We start from the raw sequence: 17842 nt of genomic DNA, 5'->3' as shown, positions 1-17842 counted from the left end.
TGAACAGAGTGAGAAAATGAGATTCACAAAGATCTCAAGGGAAATACCACTGGATTATGGCTGGTCAGCCATGCTTTTGTCCAATCTTTTAAGACTTGGGGATTTCAACTCAGGGGTAGAATTCTACCGGTTCGGCCCGGTTTGGGAGAACTGGTAGCTCCAAAGATCAAGGTATTTCCTCCCCACTCACCGATTAGCTGTTTTCCGAAGATCAGCTGTGCCGTGCGATTTAGATTAGCTAGAAAGCAGGATTTCTTTCTTTCTAGCTAATCTAAATCGCACAGCACAGCTGATCCCCCTCAACTTTGCTGTTGTATTGCTTCACCCAGCAGGCTTCCCTGAGGCCCAGTAGGCAAAAATACAAACAAACCCATGCCTACCCAGTTACATGACCACCTTGGCCATGACCACGGAACCGGTACTTAAAAATTTTGCATTTCATCCTTGCTTCAATTCCTTATTGCCTTGGATCAGGGAAGTCAAACTCAAGGGTGCTTAAATCTGGCCCATGGGGCAGGCCTGGAAATATCAAAAGAGTGGCCCAAGTTGCCTCTGCTGGCCAAAACGGATCGCGTAGGCCCTCCACGCAGACAGTTTTCAGCCGGCAAGTGTGCTGCAGGAAGACTGGGTTGGACTGGATTACAATTATGTGGCCTCCAGCAAGTGCCTGATCTGGATAGAAAACAAGCAAGACCCTATGTCAAGGGTCTTCAAACTTGGCAAGTTTAAGACTTGTGGATTTCAGCTCCCAGGATTCCTGAGCTAACATGACTGGAGGAGGAATTCTGGGAGTTGAAGTCCACAAGTCTTAAAGCTGTCAAGTTTGAAGACCCCTTGCCCTATGTTAATACTACAGTTCATTGCCGGATTTCACATCCTGTAGGTCCATTTAATCTACCATCAACCATCTATAATTGACAGCCGTTTCTATTTACTATCCTGAAAATTTATCCCTACTATTAGATCTTGTATTATCCTGTTATTTATGCTATTGTGTTTATTAGTTGAATAATAAAAATACAATAGTATCAATAGGTTTTTCTGCCTGGAAAAGCAATTTACTATTAAACAATACGGTATAAATTTAGAAATGAAAAGTTTAGTAGAGTATGAAGAATAAGTAATGAATGCTTGCCCCGTAATAGCTGGTGGAAGAGTTTGGTTTGTTCCACAGATTCTTTTGTGCGATTCCTGTGACAGTGGCTACCACACGGCGTGTCTTCGGCCTCCGCTGATGATCATTCCAGATGGCGAGTGGTTCTGCCCACCTTGTCAACATGTGAGTTTTCGTTTGGATTTATTTTCCTTATCCCACTCCTTTGTCTTTTAGAAGTGGTGGGGTGGTTCGTCCCTCTGGGCTCTTTTCAAACTCTTTGGCAATTTTTAATGCACGTAGTCCTTGACTTAAACCGTCACAATGGAGCCCACATTTTCCGTTCCTAAATGAGACAGTTGTTCAGTGAGTTTTGCCCCATTTTAACGACCTTCCTTGCCACGGTTGTTAAGTGAATCCTGAACTGTTCTGACCAAGGCTTCCGAGACTGTAATTATGCACACGCTTATTTTAAAAACAAGTCTTGCTTATTGCAATGCTGGGAATTATTTTCATTCCCAACCGGTAATGACTCTCAAACAGTCCCTCGAGATAAGCACCCACCTTTCTTCCCTGTGAAGTGCTGTCAATAACAGAAATGTCCAATGAACTATAAAACAAATCAACCGAAGAGCTTCAAGAATGAATCTGAACCGAACGAACGACTTTGCTTCCTGCAAAGGTTTCTTTGCCTTTGCCTGTCCTTTATACCTTATGGGAGGCACAATCACCTCCCAGCCCTGCTCCCGAGTCGCCCCTTTTGTCTCAGCTGCTCTCGCCTTCTAGCAGCTCTGCGCACACGCGCACTGGGAACAGGCTCCCCTAGGTCCTCTGCCTCGCTGCTGCCAGGCTCCGGAGTCAGCACCCCACTCCCAGATAGTCCTGGCCCCATCTCTGCATTGGATGCAGGACCCTTGCCCAAGTCCTCTTCAGACTCCCGGACTGGTCCCCGTTCTTCTCCACTGTCCAATTCTGCTGCCGGCTGCCGGCTAACCACAACAGCAACACGGTCATTAGATAAACAGATAATCAGAGTTGGAAGGAACCTTGTAGGTCATCTAGTCCAACCTCCCGCCGAAGCGGGAGACCCTACACCATTTCTGACAAATGGCAGTCCAATCTCTTCTTGAAAGCCTCCAGTGATGCGGCTCCCACAAAGTGAATCGGGCCTCCCCATCGACTTCGCTCGTCAGAAGGTTGCAAAAGGGGATCCCGTGACCCTGGAGCACTGCAACCGTCATAAATATGAGTCAGTTGGCAAGCATATGAATTTTGATTACAGGGCCATTGGAAATGCTGCAATGGTCTTAAGTAGGAAAAACAGCCATAAGTCACTTTTTTTCAGTGCTGCTGTAATTTGAATAGTCAATAAACAAACCGTTCTGACTTGAGTTTGAACAAACTCTTGGCAGCTTACAGTCAGGAATAAAATCCAGAAAATGATACGGAAGCCAAATACTGAAAAACCCACTAATGACTATTAGGGTACTTAATGCCCAAAACATCTCCCAAAAGAGTCCATCTTCTTTCAAATGTCAGATATTGTTGGATTTAAATCTTAGAAAGGTCAGGTCACACTACTGAAACACATGGAAGGGATTGTAACGCTTTGTCTTGGAACATTTCCTGATGCAGCGCATTAATTTGTAATTTTTTTCATTTTACTAAGTTATGTGTTTTTCCAGGTAAATTGGAAGCAGCTACTATATCATAAGAACCTCTTCCTTTATGCCCTGGGGACAAATTGCCTCAACATTGATCAGGGTTAATCTTGAATTCGTACTAACCACAGTTATGTGTAATTTGAGGCAGGTTCTCAGCACCTTCTGAACTTTTCCTTTACATCTTAAAAGCATTATACATATTACATTTTTTAAAAATTACTTCTTGCCTAATCATCTGTTTTTCTGGAATAGACCGAATTTCTGAAAACAGAGCTTTGGGGATCGGGGGTTCCTAAATTGCAAGACCAGGTCTAAAAATAAATTGGAACTTAGCAGCAGGCATGGAATGCATTTCAAAACGTTTTATTTAAGACTTTTCCAAATGTCCTTGCCTTTATTTTGGCGTTCAGATCCATTCTTTCTTCTCATACAGGCAGTCCTCCACTTATGACCACAATTGAGCGCAAAATTTCTGTGGCTAAGCAGGGCGGTTGTTGAGTGAGTTTTGCCCTCTTTTGCAACCTCTCTTGCCACAGCTGTTAAAGTGAATCACTGCAGTCATTAAGTGAGTTACACGGCTGTGAAGGAAATCTGGCTTCCCATTGAGTTTGCTTCTCAGGAGGTCTCAAAGAGGCGATTACCTGATCCCAGGGACACTGCAACCTTCATAAATACATGCCAGTTTGCCAAGCGTCTGAATTATAATCTCGTGACCCTGGGGAGCCTGCAACGGCCGTAAGTGTGGAAAACGGTCATAAGTCACTTTTTCCCAGTGCCATTGTAACTTCAAATGGTCACTAAATGAATGATTGTAGGTCGAGGATTGCCTGTATTGCTGTTAGTAGCTATTACTTTGAACAGGGCTTGGGAACGGGCCCGCTAAGCGTCTGAGGTATTTTTAAATTATGCTAATGCGGTAGCATTATTTTCTTTCAATCCCACAGAAATTGCTCTGTGAGAAGTTAGAAGAACAGCTGCAGGACCTGGACGTGGTGTTGAAAAAGAAAGAGCGTGCAGAACGAAGGTATCATCATATTAATTGTATTTCATGACCCCATAATCCCTTGCGGGGTGGAGTCTGGGGAACTGGATGGAGTTGAGAGTTTCCTGGCCGGATGCCCTTCCCTGTCACCAATGCGTTGTTTTGTTCAGCGGATACATTCTCATTGTGCCCAGAGAGAGAAATATCTGCCTCTCCCTAGGCTCGAACTCACAACCTCCTGATTGTCATCCTATTCATTGTATGATCCTAGTCAGACCAGTATAAAAAGCTTGATGATCCTTTTTAAAAAGGCATGAATATACCAGAGAGTTGCAAAATTTGTCGGTTCAAACACTGGACGGTTTGGAGAAACCCTGGAAATTTTGTTCCTGCTCCAAAGGATTGCAGAAGCTTGCTTTTCCATTGGACCCTGCTAAGTCTCTCCTGGACCATAAATAGCCATTTTTTGTATGTTTTTTTTTTTCTCTTTCTCTCTCCAAGGAAGGAACGTCTTGTCTACGTGGGCATTAGCATCGAGAACATCATTCCTCCGCGGGTAAGCGAAACGGATCTGGTGATTTCTTTTGAGTTCACGACCTAATACTGCTGAAAAAACGTAAAAAAAAAAATTCTAGCTGGGGAAAAAGCAGAACTGGCTTCGTCGGTATTAGTTGTAGGTATTTGCCTCCTTGTTTTTTATTTATTTATTCTTCTAAAATATTTGGTTTGCGCTATTTGGGCTGGGAATTAGCACGATGGCTTGGCGGTTAAAAGCTGCTGAACTTTGGTTCGAGTCCCGAGCATTGCATAACAAGGGGAGCTCCTGTTACAGGTAGTTGCTTGACTTACAACCACAATTGAGCCCAAAATTTATGTGGGAAAGTGAGGCATTTATTAAGCGAATTCTGCCCCTTTTTACAACTTTCCTTGTTGTTAAGTGAATCATTGCAGTTCTTAAATTAGTGACTGTTGTGGTTAGCCGGCAGCAAGTGCGGACGGCTGAGGAGAGCGAGGACTCAAATGAGGGCCCAGGACCATTAGGGAGTGGACTGCTGCCTTCAGAGATTGTGGGGGCTGGCAGCAGCAACGAGGAGGTTCCCGAGGAGCCTGTGCCAAGTGTGCGTGCACGCAGGGCTGCTCGTAGGAAAGAGCAGTTACAACAGCACGGTCGACTTGGGAGTAAGGCTGCAAGGTAATGGCCCCTCCTTCAAGAAGGTAAAAGCCAGCTGTGAAACGAACCTTTGCAGAAGGCAAAGACGTTTTGAAACTCCAGCCTCGTGGACATTCCAATATCCCGAGTTTGCATTTGAAGATTCTTATTTTGCGAATTATTTCTTGTCTGTTATCTTTTGGCAAGTCTCGCACAGTTTGGCAAGGCTTGTGCTTATCACAGCTAATTATTTTGCAAAAGCATTACAAGTTTTTTGTTCCTTTTGGATTGTGTTTGATTTGTTGAAAAAGGGCGTGGGTCAGAACAGTCAGTCACATACCAGGGAAAATGTCTTCGGACAACGCTGGCTCCCTCGGCCTAGCAAGGGACACGAGCACCATGCCCTATAGTCAGACACGATTGGACAGGGAAAACCTTCACCTTTAAAAAAAAAAATTGGGTTAGGCAGAAAGGTCAAAAAAAAAAAAACCCAGAATAATGCATTGACAAACCGCTGACAAAATCATTGCGCGGACCCCCTTTGTGCGGTCATCCCAAGACAATCTCCACTTGAGGCTGGAGGTTTTATCTTTTAGCTGCTCTTCATAGAGCAGATCAGGAGATCTCCTCTGGCACCAGATCTAGTTTCCCGATCACTCGGGATCGAGAGCAGTTGGGTTGTGTGTGGTTCTCCTCTCCTCTGCTTCTAGGGGTGTTTGAGCACTTGCCTGTGTGGATTTGAGGGTGGGCCTCATAACAGAATTTCCACCTTGACACCTGTCGTTGGGCAAATCTGTTTAGTTGCAAGATTTGAGAGGATGGCTTCATTGGGTGGTAGGGAAACTAGAGTCCTCAAATTATAACCATTTGTTTAAAGTGACCGAAGTTAAGACGACACTGGGGGAAAAAAATGGCTTTACGACCGTTTTTTTCATACCAATGATGCTTGCAGCACACACCCCCTTGGTCAAATCCACACGCTGGGCAAACAACATATATTTATAATGGTTGCAGTGTCCCTGGAGTCACACAATCTCCTTTTGCGCCCTTCCGACAAGCAAAGTCATCTAAAAGTTAGATAAATAAAAGTTAGATAAAGGTTGTCTGAGGAAACATCTCTTGCCAGTCACATCCACCCGACCCATTGGAGCGAGGAGGCAGGGAACGTTGCGGATCCCACCCCTGAGGGAGATACACCTGGTGGGACCCAGAAGAAGGGCCTCCTCCGTGGTGGCTCCCTCTCTCTGGAATATCATCCCCCCCAGTGATTAGAATGGCCCCCAGTCTAGCACTCTTCCGAAAGGCCCTGAAGACCTGGTTCTGCCAGCGGGCCGGGGGAACCCAGAGCAGGATGGAGCCCATCAAATGACTAGTGTGATCTGCTGTCATCGGGGCGGAGGGGTAGGAGTTGGTTTTCTATTTTTTGATTTTTTTTTGTTCTCCCAAATTTTGTTCTATTGTAAATTACTAATTTATTTGATTCTTTTTGTTAGTTTTTATTGTTTTTATTTTTTGTTTTGTGTTTGTTAAATATGGTTTTACATTGCATAAGCTGCCTCAATTCGCCCTGGGCGAATAGGTGGCAGTATAAATTAAAACAAATAAATAAAGTCAACAGGGAAGCCAGATGCACTTAACAACCGTGTGACTAACTTAAAACGGCCGCAGTGATTCACGTAAGAAACGTGGCCAGAAAAGTCATAGAATGGGGGCCCAGTTCACTTAACCACGGTGTCGCTTAGCAATAGCCGTGGTTGTAAGTCGAAGACTCCCTGGTATTCCCATTAATGCAAGTCAGGATTGAGGCTGAGCATAAACGGTTGAAGAATGGAATGAAGATGTTACATTGACTGCAACGGGCATGATGAAAAGGGTTCGTCTTTTTTAAATCAGGAGCCTGAAATTCCCGAGCCTGTGGATGAAAAGAAGAAAGACTCCAAAAAATCGAAGGCAAAGCTGCTTGAAAGGAGGTCGACCAGGCAGCGGAAGTGTATCAGCTACAGGTAAATTACTAATAAAAAGAATATTTGCAACTTAGGGTTGACCTGTGAAGTCCTTGACGCTCTCTGAACATGGCTGTTTTCTTGCAGACGTTTCATGACACAACTAGGTAACATTATCAGTGCTAGAAAAGAGTGGAGTTTGCAGGGAAGAGGAGGAGGAGGAGGATTATGGTTTCCTTGTTGCTCTCTGAGCTTGGTTGTTCTCTTGCAGACGTTTCCTGACCCAACTAGGAAACATCATCAGTGCTAGAAAGGAGAGGGCTTTATGGGTGAGGGGGTGGAGGAGGTCAGAAGCAATGGAGGAAAACTGTTTTCGACTCAACCTTCCTCACCTCCAAAACGCTGGGAGGTTGGAAAGTTCTCCCCTTTTCCTTTTCCCCTCTCTTATCTTGCTTTGACTTTGAAAAGAGGTTTATTTTTCTGTTAAATCCAATATGCCGTCCATGCCTTAAACTCTGTTAGTTGCCTTATTATACTAGAAGGCTTATCCCTTGAAGAGAGGTTGAGGCACAGATAATGTTAACGTTGAGGCATAATGTCATGTCAGTTGGCGTTACGGGTGAAATGCGCGCTTTGCATTAGGATAACTTCAATTCAAAATCCCGCCAAAACTTTTAGGCAGCTGATTGGTGTAGCGGTGAAGGTGCCAGCCTAGAAACCAGGAGAACTGAGTTCTAGTCCTCCCTTAGGCATGAAAGCCCACTGGATGACTTTCGGTCAATTGCATATTCATATATTCTCTCTCTCCTCTCTCTCTTTCTCCCTCTCTCTCCCTGCCTCTTTCTCTCTTTTCATGTCTCTCTTTCTCTCCCCCTCCCTCCCTGCCTCTTTCTCTCTTTTTGTATCTCTTTTTCTGTCTCTCTTTCTTTCCATTTCTCTCTCTCTCTCTCTCTCTTTCTTTGTCTCTCCATCTCTCTCTCTCTCTCTCTGTCTCTTTCTTTCTCCAGCCCACATCACAGATTGTTGTTGAGGGCAAAACATGACAGAAATGTTACGCACATCACCTTGAGTTGCACAAAATAAAGGCAGGATAGGCATCAAATAAGTAAATGTGAGCGATATCCTGTTTTCACGGAGAAGACCCTGTGGGATTACTAAACCAAGTTCCTAAGGGTTGACACGCAGTCATCCTCCTCATCCTCCTGAATTCCTATTTCTGCAGGTTTGACGAGTTTGATGAGGCCATTGATGAAGCCATAGAAGATGACATCAAGGAGGCTGATGGAGGAGGTGAGCTTTGAGGGAGGGGCTATCCTTTGGGGGGGGGAGGAGCCATGGTGGCGCAGTGGTTGGGATGCAGTATTGCAGGCTAGCTCACTGCTCACTGTCATCACTTCGATCCCGACCTGCTCAAGGTTTCCTTCCATCCTTCCAAAGTTGGTAAAATGAGGACCTAGATTGTTGGGGGGCGATAGGCTGACTCTGTAAACATCTTAGAGAGGGCTGGAAAGCACCGCGAAGCAGTACATATGCTTAGGCGCTATTGCGAAGGAAGGAGGGAGGGAGGGAGGAAAGAAGGAAGGAAAGAGCCACAGTGCCACCAGTGGTTATAATGCAGTATTGCAGGCTGACTTTGCTCAGTGCCAAGGGTTCGATCCTGACCGGCTCAAGGTTGACTCAGCCTCCCGTCCTTCCGAGGTCGATAAAATGAGGACCCAGATTGTTGGGGGCAAGAGGCTGACTCTGCAAACCACTTAGAGAGAGCTGTAAAAGCACCATGAAGCGGTATATAAGTCTAAGGCCTATGGCTATTGCTATCCAGAGAAATATTTGGATGAGTTGAGCGGTAAATGGTTATTCCAGATTTGGGCATGGCAGATGCCAGATTTAGTTTGAGGGATTTAGATGCTGAGCTGTTTCACTCCGGGGCAGGAGAATTGCATATTTGCTAAATGCAGTAATAGTGGAATTTGGCTTTGATCCTCTTCTTCCTAAGATTCTTCCCTCTTCTTTAAACATGAGTTTGCTTCTTTTGCTAATGGCTGTCCCATAATGTAATTAATCAATTAATCTCCCTCGTTGGATGGTTGGAGTAAAAGAAAGAGAGAGAAGAAGAGGGAGGAATCATAGGTACAGGCAGTCCTCAACTTAGCGACCATTTGAAGTTACAACGGCCCTGAAAAACAGCGACTTCTGTTCATTTTTCACACATACGACGGCTGCAGCGTTCTGTAATGACATTTCTGCGACCTTCGGCCGCAAAGTCAATGGGGAAGCCAGGTTCAGTGAACAACCTTCTTACTCATTACACAACTGCAGCAATTCCCTTAACGACTGCGGCAAGAATGGGGCAAATCTCACTTAACGGCAACCGTCTTGCTTAGTGATGGAAAATTTGGGGCTCGGTTGCTGGCGTAAGCTGAGGACTTCCTGTACACGGAAATGAAATCAAACGGGCAACAAGTTGTTTACTTCTCTCCCCGTTTTCTTTTCTCTTTCAAAAAAATATTACTAATTTAGGATATGACATACGAAGAGAATAATACAAAAGCGAACGTTGGGGAAACGAAGGAAGGAAAAAGGGAAGTGGATAGTGAGAGAAAATAAGGGGAAAAGGGGAGAAAGTCACCGACTTCTGACTTCCTTGGTGCAGTAAAATAAGGCATTAAGATCTACCCTCAACTTTTCACTTTTTCATAATAGCAGAAACGAGCCATTTCCATAACAACAAATCGATTTAATCAGTAAAACCCAAAATCAAAGGTTTCATATTTTTTTTTCCTCCCACCTCAAGCACTAAGTCCAGAAGTGGTTTCCGAGTATTTTTTTTTTCCTTTAATGCGTTTTGCTCCCTTGATCCACAGCAGTCAACTGAGGCACCTCTGCTATATCTCCCATCAGTTTTTGTAGCCATTCAAAAGCCAGGCGGTGCCTCTTGATCCCCAAAGTGTTGCACCCCGTTGTTCTAAGGAAAGGGGGATCATGGAAGGAGGGGAAGAGAAGCGTCGGGTGCGCGGTTCATTGTCGCCATCCAATTGACTTCCCCCTTCCCCCCCCCAAAAAAACCCCATAGGTGTCGGGAGAGGGAAGGACATGTCTAACATCACGGGGCATCGAGGGAAGGACATCTCCACCATCCTGGAGGAAGAAAGGAAGGAGAGCAAACGGCCCCCCAGAGCTGCTGCCCTCCGACGCAAGAAACGGCGGCGACTGAACGACCTGGATAGTGACAGCAACCTGGATGAAGAAGAGAGCGAGGATGAATTCAGAATCAGTGAAGGGTGAGGCATCTTATCATTTCTTACATTTCCTTCCTTCCCTTCCTCCCTCCCTCTTTCATCCTCCCTCCCTCTTTCATCCTTCCTCTTTCATCCTTCCTTCCTCCCTCCCTCTTTCATCCTTCCTCTTTCATCCTTCCTTCCTCCCTCCCTCTTTCATCCTTCCTCTTTCATCCTTCCTTCCTCCCTCCCTCTTTCATCCTCCTTCCCTCTTTCTTTCTTCATTCCTCCCTCTTTCTTTCATCCTCTTTCTTTCTTTCTTTCTTTCTTTCTTTCTTCTTTCCTCACTTCCTCTTTCATCCTCCCTCCCTCTTTCATCCTTCCTCCCTCCCTCCCTCCCTCTTTCATTCTCCCTCCCTCTTTCTTCCTTCCTCTTTCTTTCTTCCTTCCTTCCTTCCTTCCTTCCTTCCTTCCTTCCTTCCTTCCTTCCTTCCTTGTTTCCTCACTCCCTTTCGTTCTTCCTCACTCCCTTTCTTTCTCCCTCCCTCTTTCTTTTCTTTCTTTCTTCTTCCCTCCTTCCTCTTTCTTTCTTCCTTCATTCCTCACTCCCTTTCGTTCTTCCTTCCTCAATCCTCTTTCTTTCTTCCTTCCTCTTTCTCCCTCTTTCTTTTTTTCTTCCTCCCTCCCTCCCTCTTTCTTTCTTCCTTCCTCTTTCTCCCTCTTTCTTTCTTTCTTCTTCCCTCCCTCCCTCCCTCTTTCTTCCTTCCTTCCTCTTTCTCCTCTTTCTTTCTTTCTTCTTCCCTCCCTCCCTCTTTCTTTCTTCCTTCCTCTTTCTCCCTCTTTCTTTTCTTCCTCCCTCCCTCCCTTTTCTTTCTTCCTTCCTCTTCTCCTTTTCTTTCTTTCTTCCCTCCCTCCTCCCTCTTTCTTCTTCCTTCCTCCTCTTTCTCCTCTCTTTCTTTCTTCTTCCCCTCCCTCCCTCTTTCTTTCTTCCTTCCTTTCTCCCTTTTCTTTTTCCCTCCCTCCTCTTTCTTTCTTCCTTCCTCTTTCTCCCTCCCTTTTTTCTTCCTCTCCCTCCCTCTTTCTTTCTTCCTTCCTCTTTCTCCCTCTTTCTTTTTTCTTCTTCCTCCCTCCCTCTTTTCTTTCTTCCTTCCTCTTTCTCCTCTTTCTTTTTTCTTCCTCCCTCCCTCCCTCTTTCTTTCTTCCTTCCTCTTTCTCCCTCTTTCTTTCTTTCTTCTCCCTCCCTCCCTCCTCTTTCTTCCTTCCTTCCTCTTTCTCCCTCTTTCTTTCTTTCTTCTTCCTCCCTCCCTCTTTCTTTCTTCCTTCCTCTTTCTCCTCTCTTTCTTTTTTTCTTCCTCCCTCCCTCCCTCTTTCTTTCTTCCTTCCTCTTTCTCCCTCTCCTTTTTTCTTCCTCCCTCCCTCCCTCTTTCTTTCTTCCTTCCTCTTTTCCCTCTTTCTTTTTTTCTTCTTCCCTCCCTCCCTCTTTCTTTCTTCCTTCCTCTTTCTCCTCTTTCTTTTTTCTTCCTCCCTCCCTCCCTCTTTCTTTCTTCCTTCCTCTTTCTCCTCTTTCTTTCTTTCTTCTTCCTCCTCCCCTCCCTCTTTCTTCCTTCCTTCCTCTTTCTCCTCTTTCTTTCTTTCTTCTTCCTCCCTCCCTCTTTCTTTCTTCTTCCTTCCTTTCTCCTCTTTCTTTTTCTTCCTCCCTCCCTCCCTCTTTCTTTCTTCCTTCCTCTTTCTCCCTCTTTCTTTTTCTTCCTCCCTCCCTCCCTCTTTCTTTCTTTCCTTCCTCTTTCTCCCTCCCTTTTTTTCTTCCTCCCTCCCTCCCTCTTTCTTTCTTCCTTCCTCTTTCTCCTCTTTCTTTTTCTTCTTCCCTCCCTCCCTCTTTCTTTCTTCCTTCCTCTTTCTCCTCTTTCTTTTTCTTCTTCCTCCCTCCCTCTTTCTTTCTTCCTTCCTCTTTCTCCCTTTTTCTTTTTTCTTCCTCCCTCCTCCCTCCCTCTTTCTTTCTTCCTTCCTCTTTCTCCCTCCCTCTTTTTCTTCCTCCCTCCCTCCCTTTCTTTCTTCCTTCCTCTTTCTCCCTCTTTCTTTTTCTTCTTCCTCCTCCCTCTTTCTTTCTCCTTCACTCCCTCTTTCTTTCTCCCTTCCTCTTTTCTTTCTTTCCTCTTTCCTTCCTTCCCCTTGTCTTTCTTTCTTTCTTTCTCTTTCTTTCTTTCTTTCACATCTGAATGTAAATCCGCATGATGGTAAGGATGCTGCAACGGTCGTAAGTGTGAAAAATGGTCAAAGGTCACTTTTTTCAGTGCCCTTGTAACTTCAGATGGTCACTAAAGGAGCTGTTGTTAGGCAAGGACTTCTTTCCTGCACTTTCTTGGCACTAGAAGCCTCAGGTAGCTTTTTTTTTTTTTTTTAAGGTTGTAAGTTCCTGTTAGTGAAAAGACGCGTCACTATTTGTAACCGCTAATTCGAAGAGCGAATCGTTGCCCTCAAAGGAGGAAACCCCAAAAGGATTCAGGCTTTTTTCCCCCACTCAAAATCCAAGTCTTTCAACCAGCGAAATTTTATTTTTCGGTCGAAATTCCCTTCATTTTTAAAAAAAAACCCTCCCCCATTGATCTCTGTCCCCTCAGATCTCAGGATGAGTTTGTGATATCGGACGAAAACCTGGACGAAAGCGAAGAGGATCAGCCGTCGAACGACGACAGCGACGTGGACTTCTCCAAGCGCAGGCCGAGACGGCACCACCCTCGGCCAATGAGGCAAAGCAGGCGCCTCCAGAGGAAAACGATCAAGAAAAGGTACTCGGAAGATGATGAAGAGGAAGACTCCGAGGATAACATAAGTGGGGACTCCGGTAAGTCTTGGTAATTGGACGGCTGTCCAAATATCGCGTGGTTCTGACCAGGGTCTCTTTTCCCAGAGAATCAACCCTCTTCTTACAGTAAGATAAGATAGGATTATTTGGGCTTTCTGTGCAGCGTGGGCGTCCAACCTTAGAGTGGTGCAGTGGCTTGGAGGTGGTGCTCTCGCCTCACAATCGGGGAGGCTGTGAGTTCGATCCTAGGTAAAGGCAGATATTTCCCTCTCTGGGCACAATGAGGATATATCTGCTGAACAAAACTCCGCATTGGCGACAGCAAGGGCATCCGGCCAGTAAAACACTCTGCTAGCTCCACTCAGTTGCCCAGACTCCATCCCTCAAGGGATTATGGGGTCGTTAAAAGAAAGAAAATGATGGGTGTCCAACCTTGGCAGCTGTTCTGACCCAAACTTTGTTCCAGGGAAACCAACACGAAACGGAGGTAACAGCAAAACCTTTTAATGATTCTTTACGAATTCCGTTCCTTCCCGGTTCAAAGGCTGTTTCAAACTCATTGTCTCTGATAAGAACGAGCCTTGCCAAGGTGGTGCAAGGCTGCCAAGAACACTAGATAAAGTTGCCAAGAAATATTTCAAACACAAAGAGTCTCCAAACACCAGCCAAGATATTCCTAACGTCCACAAGGTTTGAGTAGAAAAACTTCTTTGCTTCCTGCAAAGAACTCCGGTTTCTCAGCTGCCTTTTATCTTCTTGAAGAAGGGGCCATTACCTTGCAGCCTTACTCCTGAGTCGCCCGTGCTGCTGCAGCTGCTCTTTCCTACAAGCAGCCCTGCATGCATGCACACTGGGCACAGGCTCCTCGGGAACCTCCTCATCGTTGCTGCCAGCCTCCACAATCTCCAAAGGCCGCACTCCACTCCCTGATGGTCCTGGCCCCATCCCTGCATCACACGCAGGCCCCTTATCTGAGTCCTCGCTCTGCGAGACCTCAGCCGTCCCCACCTGCTGCCGGTGAACCACAACAGTAGCTTGAAGACCTGTGGACTTCCAACTCCCAAAATTCCCCAGCCAGCCCTGTTGAATTTGAGCGTTTTCAGACAGGAAAAACAAGGATCGAGCTGTTCTGAAACATTTTGCATGGATGCGCGGATGCTCGTTCCACATAACATGCTCCGACCTGGAAATGGGCTGAAATATTTGGAAGGGTCTTATTTGGGGGTCAGACTACTTAGTACAGCCTACCTTCCATTTTCCCCACAACAACCCTGTGAGGTGGGTTGGGTTGAGAGAGGAAGTGGCCCAGCTGGCTTTCATGCCTAAGGTAGGACTAGAACTCACAGTCTCCCACAGTTTCAAGCCTGGTGCCTTCACCACTAGACCAAACTGCCTCTCTTTAACCAAGTTTTCCCTCAGATTGGGTGAAAATCATATCTGAATAGTTACAGATATTCAAGTTTGCTAGATCGTTGCTTCTCCACTATGACAATGGTAAGATGTGCGGACTTCAACTCCCAGAATTCTCAGCGGTAGACTTGCCGGCAAGGGAATTGTGGGAAATGAGGGTCACAAATGGTTATTGGGATTAGAAAATGTTATGGTAGATCAGTGCTTCTCAACTTATGACAACGATGAGAGGAGTGGACTTCCAACTCCCAGAATTCCCCAGCCAGTGTGAATCCTGGGAGTTGAAGTCCACCCGTCTCAACGTGGCTGTGATTGGCAAACCCTGCCCCAGATAAACCGACCTAGACATTTTCCTTCCTTCCTTCCTTCCTTCTCTCCTGGCTTGCTGCCTCGCACAGAAACCGATGGTTCTTCCGAATACAGCGATGAGGATTGTTTGGAAACAAGGCGAAGGTCTCGGCGGAATCAGAAGCGACAAGTCAACTACAAGGAAGATTCGGAAAGCGAGGGGTCTCAAAAAAGCTTCCGATACGGGAAAGAGATGAGGAGAATACATAAGCGCAGGCTTTCCAGCTCAGACAGTGAAGGTAGGACATGCGTTTATTTTATTTCCTATTCTTAGTCAACATTTAAATCCCACCAGGATCGTGGAAGACTTTCTCCGCCATTTACTAAGGTAACGAACTCCATTTTCAGTGTGAAGTTTGTATTTATTTATGACTTTTCTCCAGAAGTTCAAAGGATTCATCCCTTTTCTTGTTTTCTCATCATAACCCCGCATGGTCGTTTAGCTAGAGAAGTAACCCAAAAGGTCACTCAGACAATGTCATACAACACAGGCATGTCATTTAGTCACTGTTTGAGCACATAAAAAGCATGAAAAAAGGGGCCTTATGACTAGTTCTCACGACTGTTGCGGTATAATCACGAGACCAGTGGGGGACTGTTTGAAGTGCCAACGGCACTGAAAAAAGTGACTTATGGCCGTTTTTCCCACGGCATTCCCCATGGTCACGTGATTTACATTCAGATGCTTGAGAAGGAAAGGAAGGAAAGAAGGAAGGAAGGGAGGGAGGGAAGGAAGAAAAGGAAGGAAGGAAGGGGGAGAAAAAGAGAGAGAAAGGGGAGAGAGAAAAAGAAAGAAAAGAAAGGGAGGGAGGGAGGGCAGGAAGGAAGGGGAGGGAGAAAGAAAGGAAGGAAGGGGAGGGGGAGAGAAAGAAAGAAAGAAGGGGAGGGAGAGAAATAAAGAAAAAGGAAGGAAGGAAGGAAGGAAGGAAGGAAGGAAAGAAAGAAAGAAAGAAAGAAAGAAAGAAAGAAAGAAAGAAAGAAAGAAAGAAAGAAAGAAAGAAAGAAAGAAAGAAAGAAAGAAAGAGGGAGGGAAGGAAGGAAGGGGGGGAGAGAAAGGAGGAAAGAGAAAAAAAGAAAAGAAAGAAAGAAAGAAAGAAAGGGGGAGGGAAGGAAGGAAGAAGGAAAGAAAGAAAGAAAGAAAGAAAGAAGAAAGAAAGAAAGGAAGAAAGGAAGAAAGAAAGAAATCGGCTCATATTTATGACGGTTATGGTGTCCAGGGTCATGCGATCCCCAACTTAATGGGGAAGCCAGATACACTTAACAACTGTGATATCGCAGGGATTTACTTAATGGCTGTGTGGCAAGAAAGCTTGTAAAATGGGACCAAACTCACTCAACCAAGCCCCAGTGGCGCAGTGGTGAGAGTGCAGTACTGCAGGCTACTTCTGCTGACAGCCGCCTGCCTGCAATTTGGCAGTTTGAATCCCAACTGGCTCAAGGTTGACTCAGCCTTCCATCCTTCCGAGGTCAGTAAAATGAGGACCCAGATTGTTGGGGGCAATAATCCTGACCGTGTAAACCGCTTAGTGGGGGCCGTAAAAGCACTGTGAAGCGGTATATAAGTCTAAGGGCTACTGCTAAGTGCCATTAACAACTGTTTTGCTTCGCGTAAGTCGAGGACTACCTGTAATTTTTCCCCCCTCCCCGTGAAACCTTCCAGATTTCGCTCTTACGTCTTGATCCTCCTTGCAGAGAGCTACCTGGCTAAACATTCGGAGGACGACCAGCCGGCTAGGTTGTCCAAGCGGTCGGTCCGGAAACGGAGCCACACCACCGACGAGTACTCGGAAGGCGAGGACGACCCCGAGGAGGAAGGCCGGCCCGTTCGCAAGCGTTTGAACCGCATCGAAACGGACGAGGAAGACAACTACCCCGAAGCCGGAAAGCCGCCGTCACTGCTGGCCGAGAAACCCTCGGCCTCTCCCGCTCCTCAAGACCCCGTCAAGAAATCCAGCTACCGGATAGAAAGCGACGAGGAGGATGACTTTGACAATGTGAGTAAGGTGGAGAGCCCGTTGGACTACAGCCTGGTGGATTTGCCCTCCACCAACGGACAGAGCCCCGGGAAGGCCATCGAGAACTTGATCGGTAAGCCCACCGAGAAAGCCCACTCGACCAAGGACAGCACAGCCAATGCCACTTTGGCACCCAACGGGACGGGGGCGGCTTGGAGGCTGGCGGACCAGAGGAAGACGAAGACGAACTCTTGCGAGTGACTGACCTTGTGGATTACGTCTGTAACAGCGAACAGTTATAAGAACTCCCGTTTTTTTTTGTGCTAATTTATTCCATGGTAGCTCATACCAGCGGGCCAGTTATTAAAAAAAAAAAAGGTGTTTTATTTTTCCTAGGAAACTCCACTACAGTATCAACTTTTTAAGCAGTCGAAATTTCAACCAGCCCTGCCATTTTGGGGTACTACATATATATTTTTTTTAGTTGGTTTGTTTGATTTTTTGATCCTCTTCCTGCCTCCTCTCCTTCCCAACCCGAGCGACCGTATTTTCTTCGCCTTTTTTATTTCCTACAACTATTTTTCTTTCGACCCGTCACTTTCCCCTCGCCTCCTCCTCCTCCTCCTCCTCCTCCTCCTCCTCCTCCAGTTCCATAATCCTGACAAACACACACGCACACACACACGCACACAAAAACCCCCCAATCGTCCAGATGCAGAGCTTGTAGTTAAAAAAAAAAAAAAAAGGAGAGAATTGTATATTTTTGACTCTATATTTCCTGAGGGGGTGGGGTGGGGCGGGGCACACCGAGTTGTTAGGGGAAAACGTTATGGCTGTACGTAACAAAAGCATTCCAATTTGGCCAGGGCCCAAAAATCTTACAAACTTTGGGGAGGGGAGGGGGGATGTGGGGGGGGGAAGGAGCGAGGCACAAGCACTTGTGCTCCGCCTTTTTCTTTTCATAGGAGATATATATTCTATTTAAATGTTCACAACTTAGACGACAATTTTAACATGCCATTTTAAGGGGACGAAGAAGAAACCAATTATCTTTTAACTGTTGCATTTTTGTGAACTTGTAGGCTAACTTAACCTTAGTTGATTTTAGTAAATTGCCTTCCTGGAAAATAAAAAAAAAAGAGAGAGAGAGAGAGAGAAAGAAAGAAAGGAAAAGAAAGAAAAAGAAAGAAAGAAAGAAAGCAACTGTTGACAAGATCCGGAATATTATTTAGCAGAATGGACAAATTTGGAGGAAATTTCACGGGAAAAAAACAAA

The 17842-nt window shown here is 45.7% G+C and overlaps 1 protein-coding gene across 1 annotated transcript in view; it reads left to right on the top strand.

Moving 5' to 3' along the window:
- Positions 1–17002, top strand: part of RSF1 (remodeling and spacing factor 1) — a 57126-nt gene extending 40124 nt beyond the window's left edge. Inside the window, 10 exon segments of the mRNA XM_026706782.2 lie at positions 1175–1279; positions 3702–3781; positions 4241–4295; positions 6783–6892; positions 8055–8122; positions 9906–10113; positions 12669–12892; positions 14662–14850; positions 16304–16765; positions 16768–17002. Coding sequence (XP_026562567.2) covers positions 1175–1279; positions 3702–3781; positions 4241–4295; positions 6783–6892; positions 8055–8122; positions 9906–10113; positions 12669–12892; positions 14662–14850; positions 16304–16765; positions 16768–16868 — 1602 coding nt within the window. The 3' untranslated portion in view covers positions 16869–17002.
- The last annotated feature ends 840 nt before the right edge of the window (positions 17003–17842 follow it).

The sequence above is a fragment of the Pseudonaja textilis genome, chromosome 7 (assembly GCF_049901715.1).
Source record: "Pseudonaja textilis isolate UNSWEBS1 chromosome 7, rPseTex1.2, whole genome shotgun sequence".
NCBI lineage: Eukaryota > Metazoa > Chordata > Lepidosauria > Squamata > Elapidae > Pseudonaja > Pseudonaja textilis.
The sequence above is the reverse complement of the archived record's forward strand: the minus strand, read 5'-3'. Positions and strand labels throughout refer to the sequence as shown.